This window comes from Musa acuminata, chromosome BXJ3-10, assembly GCF_036884655.1.
Source record: "Musa acuminata AAA Group cultivar baxijiao chromosome BXJ3-10, Cavendish_Baxijiao_AAA, whole genome shotgun sequence".
Classification (NCBI taxonomy): domain Eukaryota; kingdom Viridiplantae; phylum Streptophyta; class Magnoliopsida; order Zingiberales; family Musaceae; genus Musa; species Musa acuminata.
Genome location: NC_088358.1, coordinates 21,751,089 through 21,765,647, shown reverse-complemented (window position 1 = coordinate 21,765,647; position 14,559 = coordinate 21,751,089). Strand labels below are relative to the sequence as shown.

At 38.4% G+C, this 14,559-nt stretch overlaps 2 protein-coding genes across 2 annotated transcripts; both read right to left on the bottom strand.

Annotated features, from left to right (window-relative positions):
- Positions 1–958: 958 nt before the first annotated feature.
- LOC135650816 (putative HVA22-like protein g) lies at positions 959–4,254 on the bottom strand. Its single transcript, XM_065170420.1, has 7 exons — positions 4,054–4,254; positions 3,516–3,605; positions 3,335–3,433; positions 3,180–3,236; positions 3,032–3,095; positions 2,733–2,945; positions 959–1,373 (listed from the first exon to the last, which is right to left on the bottom strand). Exons 2-7 carry the CDS (start codon positions 3,545–3,547, stop codon positions 1,107–1,109), a joined length of 732 nt encoding a protein of 243 aa, XP_065026492.1. The 5' UTR covers positions 3,548–3,605; positions 4,054–4,254; the 3' UTR covers positions 959–1,106.
- A 589-nt stretch (positions 4,255–4,843) lies between these two features.
- On the bottom strand, positions 4,844–13,931 carry LOC135650501 (probable transcriptional regulator SLK2). Its single transcript, XM_065169901.1, has 10 exons — positions 13,772–13,931; positions 12,406–13,442; positions 12,171–12,302; positions 11,393–11,441; positions 9,928–10,142; positions 9,744–9,812; positions 9,137–9,237; positions 6,703–6,796; positions 6,529–6,598; positions 4,844–5,859 (listed from the first exon to the last, which is right to left on the bottom strand). Exons 2-10 carry the CDS (start codon positions 13,114–13,116, stop codon positions 5,006–5,008), a joined length of 2,295 nt encoding a protein of 764 aa, XP_065025973.1. The 5' UTR covers positions 13,117–13,442; positions 13,772–13,931; the 3' UTR covers positions 4,844–5,005.
- Between the last annotated feature and the right edge of the window lie 628 nt (positions 13,932–14,559).

Genomic DNA, 14,559 nt, shown 5'->3' with positions numbered 1-14,559 from the left:
GAAGCCACCGTTGATCGGCAATGCGGGGCCCGACCGAGGCCCAGGAGGGGCGGAGATCTAGGGTTCTCGGATGGCCGCCCGGGTCGTCGTTGCGGACACGATGTCGGGAACGGTTGCGAAGGCCTCGCACAGCTGGGCTTCTAAACTGGAAGGTTTCCATTTTCTTATTATTCATGTGTCTTATATTTATCGAGGGGTATTTTTGTACATCGATCCCAGCTTTGGAACTAATTACCGATCAACCCCTGTCTTTTTCACTATTTAATTAATTAAATTAATAATAAAAATTATCACATTTGTATCTTTAAATCGAATGTTTGTTAATAATATTATTTTATTTTTCCAGTTAGGATGAAATATGGATTAAGTTGGAACCTATTGGAGTTTAATGCAGAAACGAATGATATTTTTATAATATAAATAGCAATAAAATGTGATCCGTCCGTAAATAAATAATTTAATTTGTATATCTTAAAATAACAGTGAAAATTTTTGGATAATTAAAATTTAGAAGGTCTTAGGTTGCTTAATTGATAATAGTATGAGTCTATCGATTCGATAATTCAATTTCTTATCAATCCCAAATCTTGGCTTAAGATAGAAATATCCAAATGGATTTGTTAGATGAATTATAGAGAGAAGATAAAGAACATGAAAATTTTATAGTTTAGGGCCTCTAATGATAAATGATTAGAAAAATAATCTCCTAAATCATTCTTGATATGAAAAATATTTTATTATGATATAATTTGTGATGATGTACTAAATTGGGTTTGGCGTATGATATTTTCGTCAGCAAATTATTTATAGAGATCTTAATATAACTTTTAAAAATATAAACATCGAGATACAAAAGATAACTAATTATAAGAGTAATCTAAATATAATTATGTAAACACAACATCATCATCATCATCAGTATAAATGGTTTCATTTGTAGAAACATGGGGAATTGGAACCAATACAGTGTTTGTCTGTTACCTATTAAAGGAATATTGTCTACAACTGAGGGTATTATATTGAAGCTATGTATTAATGAGCAAAGTAATCATCCTTCAACGACAACTCAATGCAGAAACAAAAAGAAGATTAGATGGTGGGGACGACTACACATGGCCAATGGGAGGTCGCTTTCTCAGCCTGCCGCGTGTCGCTCGTATCGCCGCCTCCTTCGGTGTCGGACTCGAGGCTTCTGCTGTCTGCGAAGCGTGTGCATCTGGGCCTGATTCCGGTGGCAAGACTCCAGTCTTCGTCATCGTCGTCAACTGTTCTTCTGGCTGGTTCTTCACGGGGCTACCCGACGCTCGTGTTGCTGCTCGAGCTGGCTCGGTTGCTGCAGGTGGCGACGAAGACGGCAACTCATCTGCTTGCTTCTGTTCAAACAAGCATACAAGAAACAGAGAGATTAATCATAGTCAAAGGTAGTGAATTCTATCATGACTCCTGCAGCAATGACAAAGAAGAACTGAACCAGAAACATGAAGCATATTGCTCATAGGGACTCATCATCTACAGGATTAATTGGTCAAGCAAATTCATACTTTTGTAGCTTGTTTTCAAGAAAAAGCATGAAGTAAAAAAATCGTAGCTTGTTGTCAACCAGTGAATATGGAGCGAGAAACAAAAGTAATCGGATAAGAAGAAAAGCTCAAGCATCAAATCTTATCAAAGCCTAAATTTGCAAGGATTTCTTTCCATGCTCGAACTTGTTATCTTCCAGGTGACAAGGTTCTCCAAGCAGCATGATGATATCAAGTACTTACTAGGATGGTACTTAAAAGTCTCAAATTGTTTGCTTCAGAACTTGCATGGAACACAGATGAGAATCAAAGAAACATCCAAGGTAAGTACAAGGCTTGCTAAATGTTCCTCAAGAAAAAATATGCATGTGACAAAGGCAGGAAATCCCCTGACTCTTGTCAAATGTCCAAACTATTTAGTCAATGTTAGGCACAGATGCAAAACTAAATGAACATGTTCTTCCTCGAAAATAGAATTAAACAGATCCTTTTACTGTCATACATGTTTAACAGCATCCAAATGCAACATTAAAGAACTACTTGATGATAATTCCCATAAGAAGTAACCAGAAATTGCACATGTTTCATACCATTGGAATAGACACAAGGATTGTGTATACATCTCTTGAATCGTATCATGTGAGGAGACAACGGGAATAAGCATCAGAAACACAGTATCATGTAAAAGATATATAAACAGCAAAGTTCAAGTTTTAACACACACAAAAAACATTGGAAATCTTGTAAACAACTGTCTGTCTACATTAAAATAGAACAACAGGTATATTTGCAACTTTTCACACTCCTCAATCAAATTTAATCTTCCAGTTCTCGCTGATATCTCATAAATTAAGTAGCAAACGATACATTCATTTATTTATGGAGAAAAACACTATGACTATGATTGAGCATTTAAAGGAAGAAAGTTGCATATTAGATCTCACTGAACGGAGTATGATAAATGAAGCTAACTTGCCAAAGATCTAACAATAAGATGCAATTATTTTACATGATAATTAATGACATTGCTACTTTAAATGTTAGAAGAATCAATCACATGAGAAGTGAAAGAATAACCCACAACTGTTAAATTTTCTATGCAGAAACAAAAAAATCTCTTGGCACCAACAAAGGAAAATTTCAGCATAATCAACTAAAAGAAAGAACTATAACCAAAGACAGTAAGAACCAATTTGTCCTGATCAACCATGCCTGAGATGGGTGTGTTCTTGATGCTTGTAACAGTAAGGTAACACGGTTCAACACATCAAAAACACTTATCCTGCCATAGCCGGCAGCCTTCTGCCAATACATCAACATGATATCTGCAAACCTTGCTCTAAACTCAAGCAAACGGCGATCGATCTCAATTTCATGTTTTGCGATATATGGCCTGAGGAAAGTACCATAGACAAATGTTGTTCCCTGAAACCAATTATATTCATAAGATTCAACAGAGCAGAAAGAAAAGATCTCAACTGGGAAAAGGGCTGCCGGAAGGAATGTCTTACTCTCATCTTAGGATACCATAAGTATATGTAGAGTGCCAATTTTGCTTCACAGTACATTGGCAGCCTTCAAGAACATACAAGTAAATAACAAGAGAAAATAAAAGCAATGGAATTTGATGTATCATAAAATTAAAATACAGGTACTGACCATGAAAAGAAAACATCCACTAATCTCTCCAAGATGGCCAATGATGCAACTAAAATCCTGCAAAAAGAACAAAAATGTATGCTGTCTTTTCCTCAAACATACCAAAATAAAGTGAAAATAATTGCTTGATCTAATGCAGATTAATTTCTACTGACCAATACTGACACCAGAAAAGCAACTGTTCGATCTCCGGCTTGTTCAATTCCACGGTCTTGTAGCACTCATAAGCTGGGTAAGCATACCCAAAAACCAGTCTGCCAATTGCAGATGCATCAAACCCCTTACCTCATCAAGTGCAAAAGACTAATCCAAAGCATTAAGGTCATGAATGCTTACATCAAGCCCCTACTAAGAAATGACCCCATCATGATGGCCGCTATTCATGCACGAGTAACAACTGTTCAATGATCCGCTTTGCAACGGAACCTAACATTGACAAAAGCACAAGCAAGCCGAAAGGAAAATCTCATTACTTCAAATTGCAGCAACTTTATTGGACGAAATGCCATACAGGAATACTTCACGGAGAATTCACAGCTAGTAGGGAGTTGCAAGGCTAAACCATCATAAGGAATCTAAAATGTACAAGGCATCGTAGGGAGGCATATGAAACACGAGAAATCCATGAAAAGAAAGATCTGCGACGAACATTTCAGCATTTGAGGTGTCTTATTTGCAGAACTACAAAGTTAAGGCGCAATCACCCGGTGACTTGAACATGAAATCCAAGCACGAAAGAAACAAGAAGGAAATCCGTCTCTAGTGGCCACACGACAACGAAAACGGAACAGAAAACCGAAAGCGAACAAAAAACAAACGGCTGCAAATGCGGAATCAACGGAACGAAGAGACGGGAAGGGAGACACGGTCGAACCTTTCGATGCTCGGACGAGAGAAAGAGATAGCGAGCGAGGAATTCGAAGAGGAATCGTATTTATTGATGTACCAAGGATCGAAACATGCGACGAATAGCAATAGAGAGGAAGAGCGATTGCCTCGTCCTGTTCCGTATTCGTTCGCCCTCCTCTCTCTCTCTCGTATTTGCCACCGGAATTAGACGTCGCAATTGAGACGAAGGCCGAATCAACGAATCGGGAAGAGCCCGCGTGGAAGCGGACAAGTTTGGGCGTGAGAATGGACGGCTGATATGGATTGACAGGACGGTTACACGGATCGGACGAACATCGAGACGTTCGCCCACGAGAGAGATGGTTGAGATCACCAGCCGTTCGATCGACTGGGGGAGTCGTAAAAGAAGAAATGGTTGATTGCTTGTTCTGTTGTAGTCACATCTGCTTATGAATACAAAATCTTTGTCAGTTAAACTAATTAAATTTTATTTATTATTTCAAATAAATCTTATCATCTCTTTAATGGCTTATGATAAATTTAAACATGATTTTATTGACTAAGCTAAGCTAACAACTTCTATTTAAAGCTTTCTCTTTTTTTTCGTTTAATCAATTTTCTAACCTTTGATTAGCATAATCTAAGTTAGGAATTCAATTTAGTGGCAAGTGTTTCACCATAAAGGCATCATTCTTCCAACCCCACAGTATGTAGAATCCTCTATGAGCAGTAGAGACCACAACAAGAAACACAATTACTGCAATCATCACTATAAAGAAAAGGCAGTTTGAAGTGGCAAACATCAAAAAATGCAATGAGAAAACTTGCAGATTCATTTGCACATCATACTGAAACAGCATAGCCATTACCCTACAAAGCAACCATAGCATGTATGTAGATAATAACTTGGACATCAGAAATTGTCAACAGCTTTATGACTAATTTCATTCCTTCCAGTCATTAAAAAAAACCCAACATCACCAAGAATCGGCATCGAATATCCCATTTTCAGCAAATTCTTGAGCAATGTGATCCATTTCTGGCAAACCCATGTTCTGGGGCAAGTCAGGTCTTGAATTGATAATGTTGCCACTTATGGTGGGGTTGCTGGCGGTGGCAGCAGATTGGAAGCTGTAACTTTTGCTTCCCATTCCTCCTGTGCCATTGTTACGCAGGTTTGTCGGCATACTTTGGAGCTCGAGTGCATTTCTGATTGATCCAGTGTCTATCCTGACCGGTGTACCAGTAATGTCACCTACAGGAACATCTCCAGCTGCCAGACCAGCATTTGCATTAGGAGCAATAACAGCTTGTTGTGATGCTCCCTTGTTATTCATCATCTCTTGCAGCATTTGCTGAATCACATGTTGCTGCATATGTTGGTTCACCTGGGGGTTTTGCGGGTTGTACTGCTGCTGCAAACGAACATCCAATGGAGGTTGTGGCCGATGCTGGCCAGATAAATTACTTACAGATGCATCAATGGAAACTGATGAGGCAGAACCTTGGAATTGTAGAGGCTGTGCATGATTGGAACCACTTAAAGAACTCAAAGCTTCCTCCTGAAGCACATTCTGCTTTAAATTCAAGGTGTTCCTCAGCATATTCTGAAAGCTGTTTAGTGCATGAACACCCTGCTGGCTGCTGTTAGCGACTTGGCTAGCTGCCAGATTGTTGTTAATGTAATTGTTTAACCCTGCTTGGATGCCTGTGGCTTTTTTCAGGGTGCTCGGATCACCTGGCAGAGCGTGAGAACTCATTGCTTGCTCCTCGTCCAACTTCTGCTTTTGGAGCTTCGCTGTGGCATGCCTTGGATAGTTCTTCAAACTCTCTGTGGAGAATAATTACCACATTAAAAGCGTATACCTTTAGTTAAATTCTGCAACAATCATCCTCCATTAAATTAGTATGGTCTATGCAACAGAAAGTTGGAAATCAGTTCAAGAAATGCAAGGCACTCAAATCCTCATTTAAAATTTGCTCTTTCCTGGAACACTGAGGAAGAAAAGACGAACAGACCGATTTAATTCAAGAATGTAAAGGGATCATAAATACTTCTCACAGAAACTAAGTCATAACAAAAGAATTCAAAGTAAAACAGATCAAAGGAAGGACAGATAACTCTGGAATCAACATATAAATTCCTTAGGTTATAATACAAAGATTAAAAAGAAAATGTAGCCTCAATGTCTTTGGTTGACGGATAGCTTCTGAAACATTTTGGAACTTCTTAATGTTTAATCAGGAATTCAGTTGACAAATTATTTGATATCAGACATGACACAAATGGTTTTGGTACAAAAATTATGTAAATTTAGATGTTAAAATGTTAATGCCTTAGCATGAGATGTCAAAATCAAAAGGTGAACATTGCCCTTGATCAAGAAGGTTTTAACCGTAAAGTTGGATTTCAGAGGCAGCACCGACTAAGGAACATCTAGGTGCATATATATAATAGAATAGCACACTGAATCATTAGACTCAATTTTATGAGCATTACCTATTGCTCCAATCTTCTGCTCCTGGCTAAAATCAATCAAGTCCTTCATGCTACTGACAACCTCAGATATCTAACAAAATGAAAAATAAACAACTATATGAAGAAAATGTAAATTTCAGGACATTAATCTATTTCCACACAATGCACAGGACACCAAAATAACTTCTTAATTACCTGCAAGCACCGGACATATCTTTTGGAGAATCCCAAGTCATTCAGAGATTGCAGGTCGAAATTTCTTGCTAGTTGACGACCTATTGCTGCAAACCTAAAAACATCATGAATCAAGAAGCAACCGTGCATGTTAGTTAAAGAAAATCAAACACATAAAAAATTGAACATGGTCACAGTCAGAAAAGAAAAGAACATCACAAAACAGCCACTTACCTGGGAAAAACTAATCAAATACCCCACCAATACTACTAGATCTTCAGGATTCCTTTTCACATGTACATTACCGAGTTGTGGTAGCTTTCAAATAGCATACCAAATATTACAAAGAATAGCCTCTGTCACAATGGGTTTGTTTTTCTTTTAGCCTTATGTCAAACTATAGGATCATTAAGTCCATCAATGTGTTCATATATCATAGTTCATCTTAAATAAGATCATGAGTCTTAACCTCTGATTCCTAAGATATCACCATCTCATGGCATGTCATACTGGCTAGAAATAGACACAATCTATAAAGGCTTAAGATACACACTCACTAACTCCTAAGCCTATATTTCATGCCATAATAATCATCAATGATAATCTAGAATTAATTTGTCTATTACTTGCAGATACTGATCACTTGATGGCATAACAATAATGTCTAGAGTATCTTTGTTTAGAGCACATGATAGCCCCACAAAAAGACATCTTGAAGAGAGAGTGCACTCAAAGCATTTAGATAATCAAACTCAATATCAAACCAAATCAAACCAATTAAAATAAATAAGCCACAACAAAGTGCCAAGAAATCTTAAGTAGATAGATAAGCTAAAACAAAGAAATACATCATCAGACAATTGTGTGATGCTAGATGAACAAAGCATACTGCATAACCAAAGGTGACATGCCCAAGTGTCGGAGAAGTGATTGTTTATCTTTGGTGACCAAATCATAGAAACATTGTCCGTACTACATTAAAAGACATGCACAAAGACCATGGGAAGATGGATCTATGCATATAATTTGGGAGAGTTGCACTGGATGGGAGGTTAGACCAAGTCAAATCTGATGTCTACTCAGTAAGACAAAAAGATTCAAACTAAATTTCAGACTAAAGTATGACATGAGATATTATTGAGCTAAGTTGAGTCAAGTCGGGTTAGTCAAGTAAAAGGAAGAACTCACAAGTTAACCAGTAAATATGCAGCTAAATGGTTCTTAATGGTGATTGAGTGCACAGGTCAAAATCATGCTGAGATCCTTTGGTTTTGCAAAGAACAAAGGACAGCAGACATAGACTGAGTCACTGAAATGCTGTAAGAAGGATCACAAGTTGATCTATTTCATATTAGTTAAGAGACTTGTGGAAGGGAGGAAAGAGAGATCATATAGGTGAAAGAAGATAAAACTCTTCAACCGAGTATAACCGGACAGCCACAACCATAGAATTTATAGCGGTGACCATAGAAATGGTGCAACAAAAATCCAGCTGGCAAGGAACAGGAGCGGAATTCAATTTGGTGCAACAAGTGCTATGAGAGATAGAGACAAGATAGGCAGAACCTGTATGAATTATAGGATTGTGAAAGATCAGTCATACTCGAGAAATATAGAGCATCAAAATTAAATTGCTATAAAAATGGTAATCACAGATGTACAACACTTCCCTTGGAAGTGGACAAGTGGTTGCTTGATAGCTCAGCCCAGGACTACAAGTTTGACAAATCAGATGTTATGAGATGAAGATCAGCAGGTCCACTCAGGATCAAGCTAAGTTCAGTTGGTTACCTGAGTTGCAACCCTTATGGGCTTAACTCTTAAGAAGTTTAGATAAAATCAAAATTCAAGACAAGATACTAAATTTTGCATACCAGGCCTCATACACATAAACAGGATTCATACACAATGAACCTTTGGCAATCTCAAAACGAGATAAAAATTCAACATATAACAGAGAATAAGTCATTAACTCATGATAAAGGCAATGACAATTGACAATATATGAAGATACTCAGCACTGAAATTTTAGATGCATAACATTATCACAAGCAAGGTTAGGTTATACAGTTTTTTCAAGGGTAAAAGAACATGCAATCGTACTTAGGTGAAATGGAATCAGAGAAATGTCTGTATCAGTATCTAAATTGTTTCAGTCTCAATGAAAATAACAAGGAACAGAAACAAATATAGATATATGTGAACAGTGAAATCTGTTCCATTATGTCAGAGCCTATGACAAAGGAGATCGTTTTTATACAGCTTATCATGCAACTATCATACAAATCACATGTTCCTAAGGAACTAATATACAAATCTTCTTATCAATAAATGAAAATCGTTATAGTTCAGAAATCTTTGCATCAGTAACTGTACAAAAGTATAACATAACATTTTCCAAAAATTTGCATTTGTTTTGAAACAAACTATGGATGACATGAATAAGATCACTCACATATTACAGCTGGTTTGCAAATCTTGGTGTGAAACTCCAGCGGTATTATTTTCAGTTACAGTTGCTTGATATTTCTGAGCAACTTGCAATAGTTGGTTAACCTGAAAAAGATTGCGTTAAACAGTTAGAATATACTATATACAATAGTGCCTTAACCGAATGAAGCAACATCAAGTAGAAACTGCAAGTAACCTTGCAGCAACCCACGTGGCAAAGCAACCTTAGAAAACTAAGAAAAGTTGGCTCACAATGCTGAAATGTGGCCAATGAAATGGTCACCAATGGTTTAAACTTCTGGTAACTGGACCTATACTGGTCATTGCCTGGACTGCAATGAGTCTCAGTGTACTAGCATAATGATAATTTTGAAATATGGTATGCCAGCATAATGGGACCAGATTCCAAAAGGACTAGGAAAAAGCACTTGTATCAGAAATATCAACTAATTAATTAAACCATGATAATTTTGAAATATAAATGGTTCAAAATATAATCAGATAAAATCATGCAACATCATGAGCAAGCCATAGTTTTTCTTGCTTTAGTTTTTCTCTTAAAAAATTTAGAAACTGCCAAGAACAAATATATTTGAAAGTAAACCAAATACCTGCGGTGCTAACAGTCTACGAGGAAGAAACTCTTCATGTCGTCGAGTACAAAATTCCCAAAGTAATATCTGAAATATAAACCCGAAATATGTATAATTCCATAACCAAAAACTGAATAAATATAACCAAAAATGCAAACTTCCAGTTTCAAGAAAAAAGACACTAGTCCATTCAATTTGGAACCTTCAGTTCTGGTGTAAATATTATTCGGAGCTGTCCCTCTCGTACAATATGTAGATGTTCATAAACACTTTCTTGAACAGCTTTTTCATACTCCAATACCATAATTCCAGAAGATAATCGGGACTCATGGGGCATGTCAAGAAATAAGTTTTCATCAATAACACCATGGTCAAATTTAATTTGAAAAAGCCGAGGAAGTACATCAAAAGTAGCCTCTGCCAAAGAACATAAAGGATATCATTAGGCAAGAACTTAGCAAATACATGATAGTAATTAGATTTCAATGATTTTGCAAAATATTTCCAATGCCAGTTCGTTATCAGATATATAAAGTTTCTACATATACTATTCATACTTCATAGAACACGCATTTGTGTGTGCTAAACTATAATTTTGAGAATAATTTTTTATACGTCAAATTTTTAGTAGCAGCCAATAGGAGATAGAAAAGGCTACAATAAAAAGTGCAGATATCCTAAATGTGAATGTCACAACAATAACAGGGTCAATCCAGCATTGCTGCAACAAAGAAACTATTGGCATTCAGATTTGCCGTGGACTAAGGTCGGTGTCTTAATAGAAGGAGCACCAAAATACATAAGTAAATGATACAGAAATATAAAAATGAAGGCTCTTATACCAGAAAATTGTATTATTAACTTTTAGAATCAACACTTAATAGATTAATAAGCAATGTATGAAAAGACAAGAGAAGTGAGTTCTAGCAGGAATATGTCCTAGAATATCATTTTGGAGATAGGTATAGAGAAGTTGAATAAACTTGACATGATTTTCAAAACAATGCAATTTTTTTATATACAAAATTCATTTACTTAAGACATCAACTACTATCTTGTTTAACATCATTATATCTTCTGGTACAGTTGACCAAATAGTCTTCCACAACATGGCAGCTTGAATCAAACTTGCTTCACAATAATGCAAGGTTAAAGACTAATGAGGATGCCTATCAAATCCACACCTTGCCATAATTCAGTATAATTTAGATTTCCCCTGGTACTATAATTGTATTACCTCACACCATTAGAAAACACATGCTTCAGATATGTAGTACTGTCAACAGAGGATACCTGCCGATCCAGTAGTTAAATTGGCAATTCTAGTGCCTGGCTTACTCACTGTCTACAACAAATTTTAATGATCATTTTTTAGAGCAACAATTTCTCTTTCTACTATACTAATGAGAAAGACATGTTATGTGTATGGTCAGCATTGCATACCATAAGTCCACAACCAATGATATCACGTCAAGAAGCAAGCAATAGAATGGACTACCTTTCACATAGAAGAAAAATGATCGTGACAAAGCATGTTTACTGATAAGTATATAAATTCAATGGAATGAACAAAGTCTCTCACAGATGAGTAAATTTTGCAGATGGGTAAATTTCACAGTGAAAGAAACTACCCTATTAACAGAATCAATAAAGATGCCTCTACTAACCAAATCCTTTTCCTGATTTAGAACCACAGAAACCGCACTGCCATGCATCCTGCAACAAGCAAAGAATGCACAATGAACATAAATTAAAAGAAACAATGGGAAGATAGCCTTGTTATGCTAATACAAAAGAAAAAAAAGGCCTCTATATATGTTCTTTGGAAAAATGATTTGGTTTCATGTTATTTATAAGTTACAGACGATAATATATTCTTCAGAGATGGGAATTCATCCCATTGAGCATAGTTGAACAGTTGAACAAAATCAAATAACCACTAGGTGCAAATATCTTTAATAACCATTGAAAGATAGCCCAATTAACCAATATTGGTTTGTGTCTGCGCTACCTCCTGAGAACACCTAAACAAGTTAGCATTAACAAGTTAATGCAATCAGGGAGCTTGAGTTTCCAGTGAGAAAATTTTGGTTCTTAACTTGGGGGAGAATGAGTTTCACAAAGTATGAGAGACCTTATATAACTGAATCAATGTTCTATTCCTACTTCAGTAGAAAGCAATCAGAATCAGTACGGCCAACACTAGTTTTGTATCACCTTCTAATTTCCAACCTAGTGTTGCATGGTATAACTTGCACCAAACATTCATCACCTTTCTTGACGAATTAAAAGGCATGAAGACATATATGTTGCGTTCGTCACCCACTTAGATGAATATGCATTTATTGATTCTGCTCTAATTCTCATGCAGGATGTCAAGTACTGAACAATGAACCCAAAAACAAGCATTAAATTGAGAAAACACGATATACAAGAAACATTTACCACAGCCAACTGGGGGAAAACACCAAGTGTATTGTTGGCCATATTATCATACAAGGACAAACACCATCTTTTCCTAGCTCGTACTGCAAAATATTCAGCTACGAACTTCCTCCAGTATAATATGGAATTATCCTACAAAAAGAATGATATTAGGACACCGCACGAAATGCGAGACTGATATGTGGGTAAATTCTGTAATCAGATTGCAGTGAAATTTAAGAAAAAAACAACTCACAGGTGGCCGATGACGTTGGTGAAATAAATATTGCATAAGCCTGCGAGAACATATTCCATTATCAAGAGGCCGCTTAATGAGAGTAGCCGATTGAATAGACTGTGGCTGCAGATGGTGTCTCAGCTGTTGTTGCTGCTGCAAGGTGATAGGACCTTGTTGCAACTGAGAAAGGGACTGCATTATCTGTTGCTGATGCTGCTGACGCTGCATTAGTCTCTGCTGTTGCAAAATGGTTTGCAACTGCGGGTTTTGCTGAACTTGTGGATGCATTCCATCATGTCTCTGCAAAAGCTGTTGGATCAACTGCTGCTGCAGCACATCCTCATGCTTTACACCAAGCCGCGGTTTCTTCTGGGCATTCATTAAATTGTTGGGTTCCTGTTGCACTAGCTGAGATGTTGCTGTTGACAGCCCTTGCTTCTGCACCTGTTCTTGGAGTGAGCTCTGTTGCACGATGGAGCAACCATCCATCACCGAAGAACCAGAGAAGTTGGAGGAGAAAGAAATGGGTGAGGCAGGAAGACCCATATACGACTCGTTGTTGAAGCTGGTGCTTTTTTGCAACTGAGGACCGCCAGAGAGCCCTGAGTTGGCATCTGTAACGAGGGAGCTCGCACCGACGCTTGGGCCAGAAGAGTTCCCTACGCTGTAAAGTATCTGGTTCATCTCACCAGAGGCAAGCCTGAGACCAGACCGATCGTTCCCTGACATGGGGATCACAGGGGCTGGGTTCTGGCCACCATCGCTCTGGAAGAAAAATACCAAAGGCGGGGAAAGATTGCCTCCGGACTTCGCCTCCTTTAGCGTGAGGCACTGTGCCCCAACTGGCGGCGGGAATCCTGGTACCTATACAGCGCCAGTCCTCTCTTAAACAGCCCTCGACAGGGGAAATTTACACCGAATCATCGCAGATTCAACAAAAGCTACGCCTTTTTGCATCCAATTGCATCCTCAAATTAGAAGTTCGAACTCGGAAGAGGTCTCCCTCATCACTGATAACTCCGTTACGACGATCAAATCAAATGTCTCCCTCGTCACTGACAAGAAAAACCACACTAATAAGGCAATAATCCTAAAATACACCCTAATTAATGCATGATAAGACCACAATAAGAGAAAAGTAAGCCCTAATTTCTCGCCGATGACTGGAAGTGGTAAGAAAGAAACCCAACTCGTTCCGGAAGCACCCGATCACACAACCATCAAACACAGTTCAACTCTAACAAACTGCAAAAGTGGACATTTATAATCGAAAACCAAAGGATCGACGCGTTTGAAGAAAAATCGAAGAACGAATGGAAAATCTCGAAAACAAACCAAAAAGCCAGAAAGCAAATCGACGAGCCGGCAAAGCAGCTCATCATACCCGAATCGACACACAAGAAGAATATAAAGGGCAGCAGCGATCGACAGAGACGACGCGTTTGGTTCTCTCCTTCATCTCTCCGGATCTTTCTCCTTTCGTCACAGCGGCGCCGTCCGACGAGCGAGTACTTTTATAGGTCAGGGAACTCGAAGGGGGTGGTGACCGGCTGTAACTGACTCAGCGGCTATCGCTTACCGGCTTTGACAGGTCGACGAGACACTTACGTGGCGCTCCTCATCACCGTCTATTCTCCCAGTCACGAATCCCAATGCCTCCGCGACTTGTATGCTACGTGTCCTGACACGTCGAGTTAAATGATTGGACTAGACGTGGGTTTCTAAATCTCGGGTGGGCAACCGGGAAACCGGTACTTTTATGTGTCGCGGGAACTCGAAAGGACGTTGGTGACCGCCTACAACCCGCATCGACAGCAATGCCTTTGTTGACACCACGCTTACGTCGCCCCCATCAATATCGTCCGTTCTGCCCATCACGAATCCCGAGACCATCGCGTCATGCCGCCCCATCTGTGTTGACACGCGGTGTAGAATTATTGGCCCACGGCGGTTCTCTAAACTTCGGATGCGTACCTGGGAAGCGAAACGACTGGGAAACCTGAAACTTCCGTACACCTTTTGCCTACCCCATTTATATATTGGTGGGGTCCATTATAGATCATAGAATGAGTGGTTACAAAATGTGGTGAGGTTGCGAGGAAGCTTGTAGACACCAGTCAATCGATGCAATAGACTCACAATGCCATGTATATCTGCTGTTCCATAGTGTAC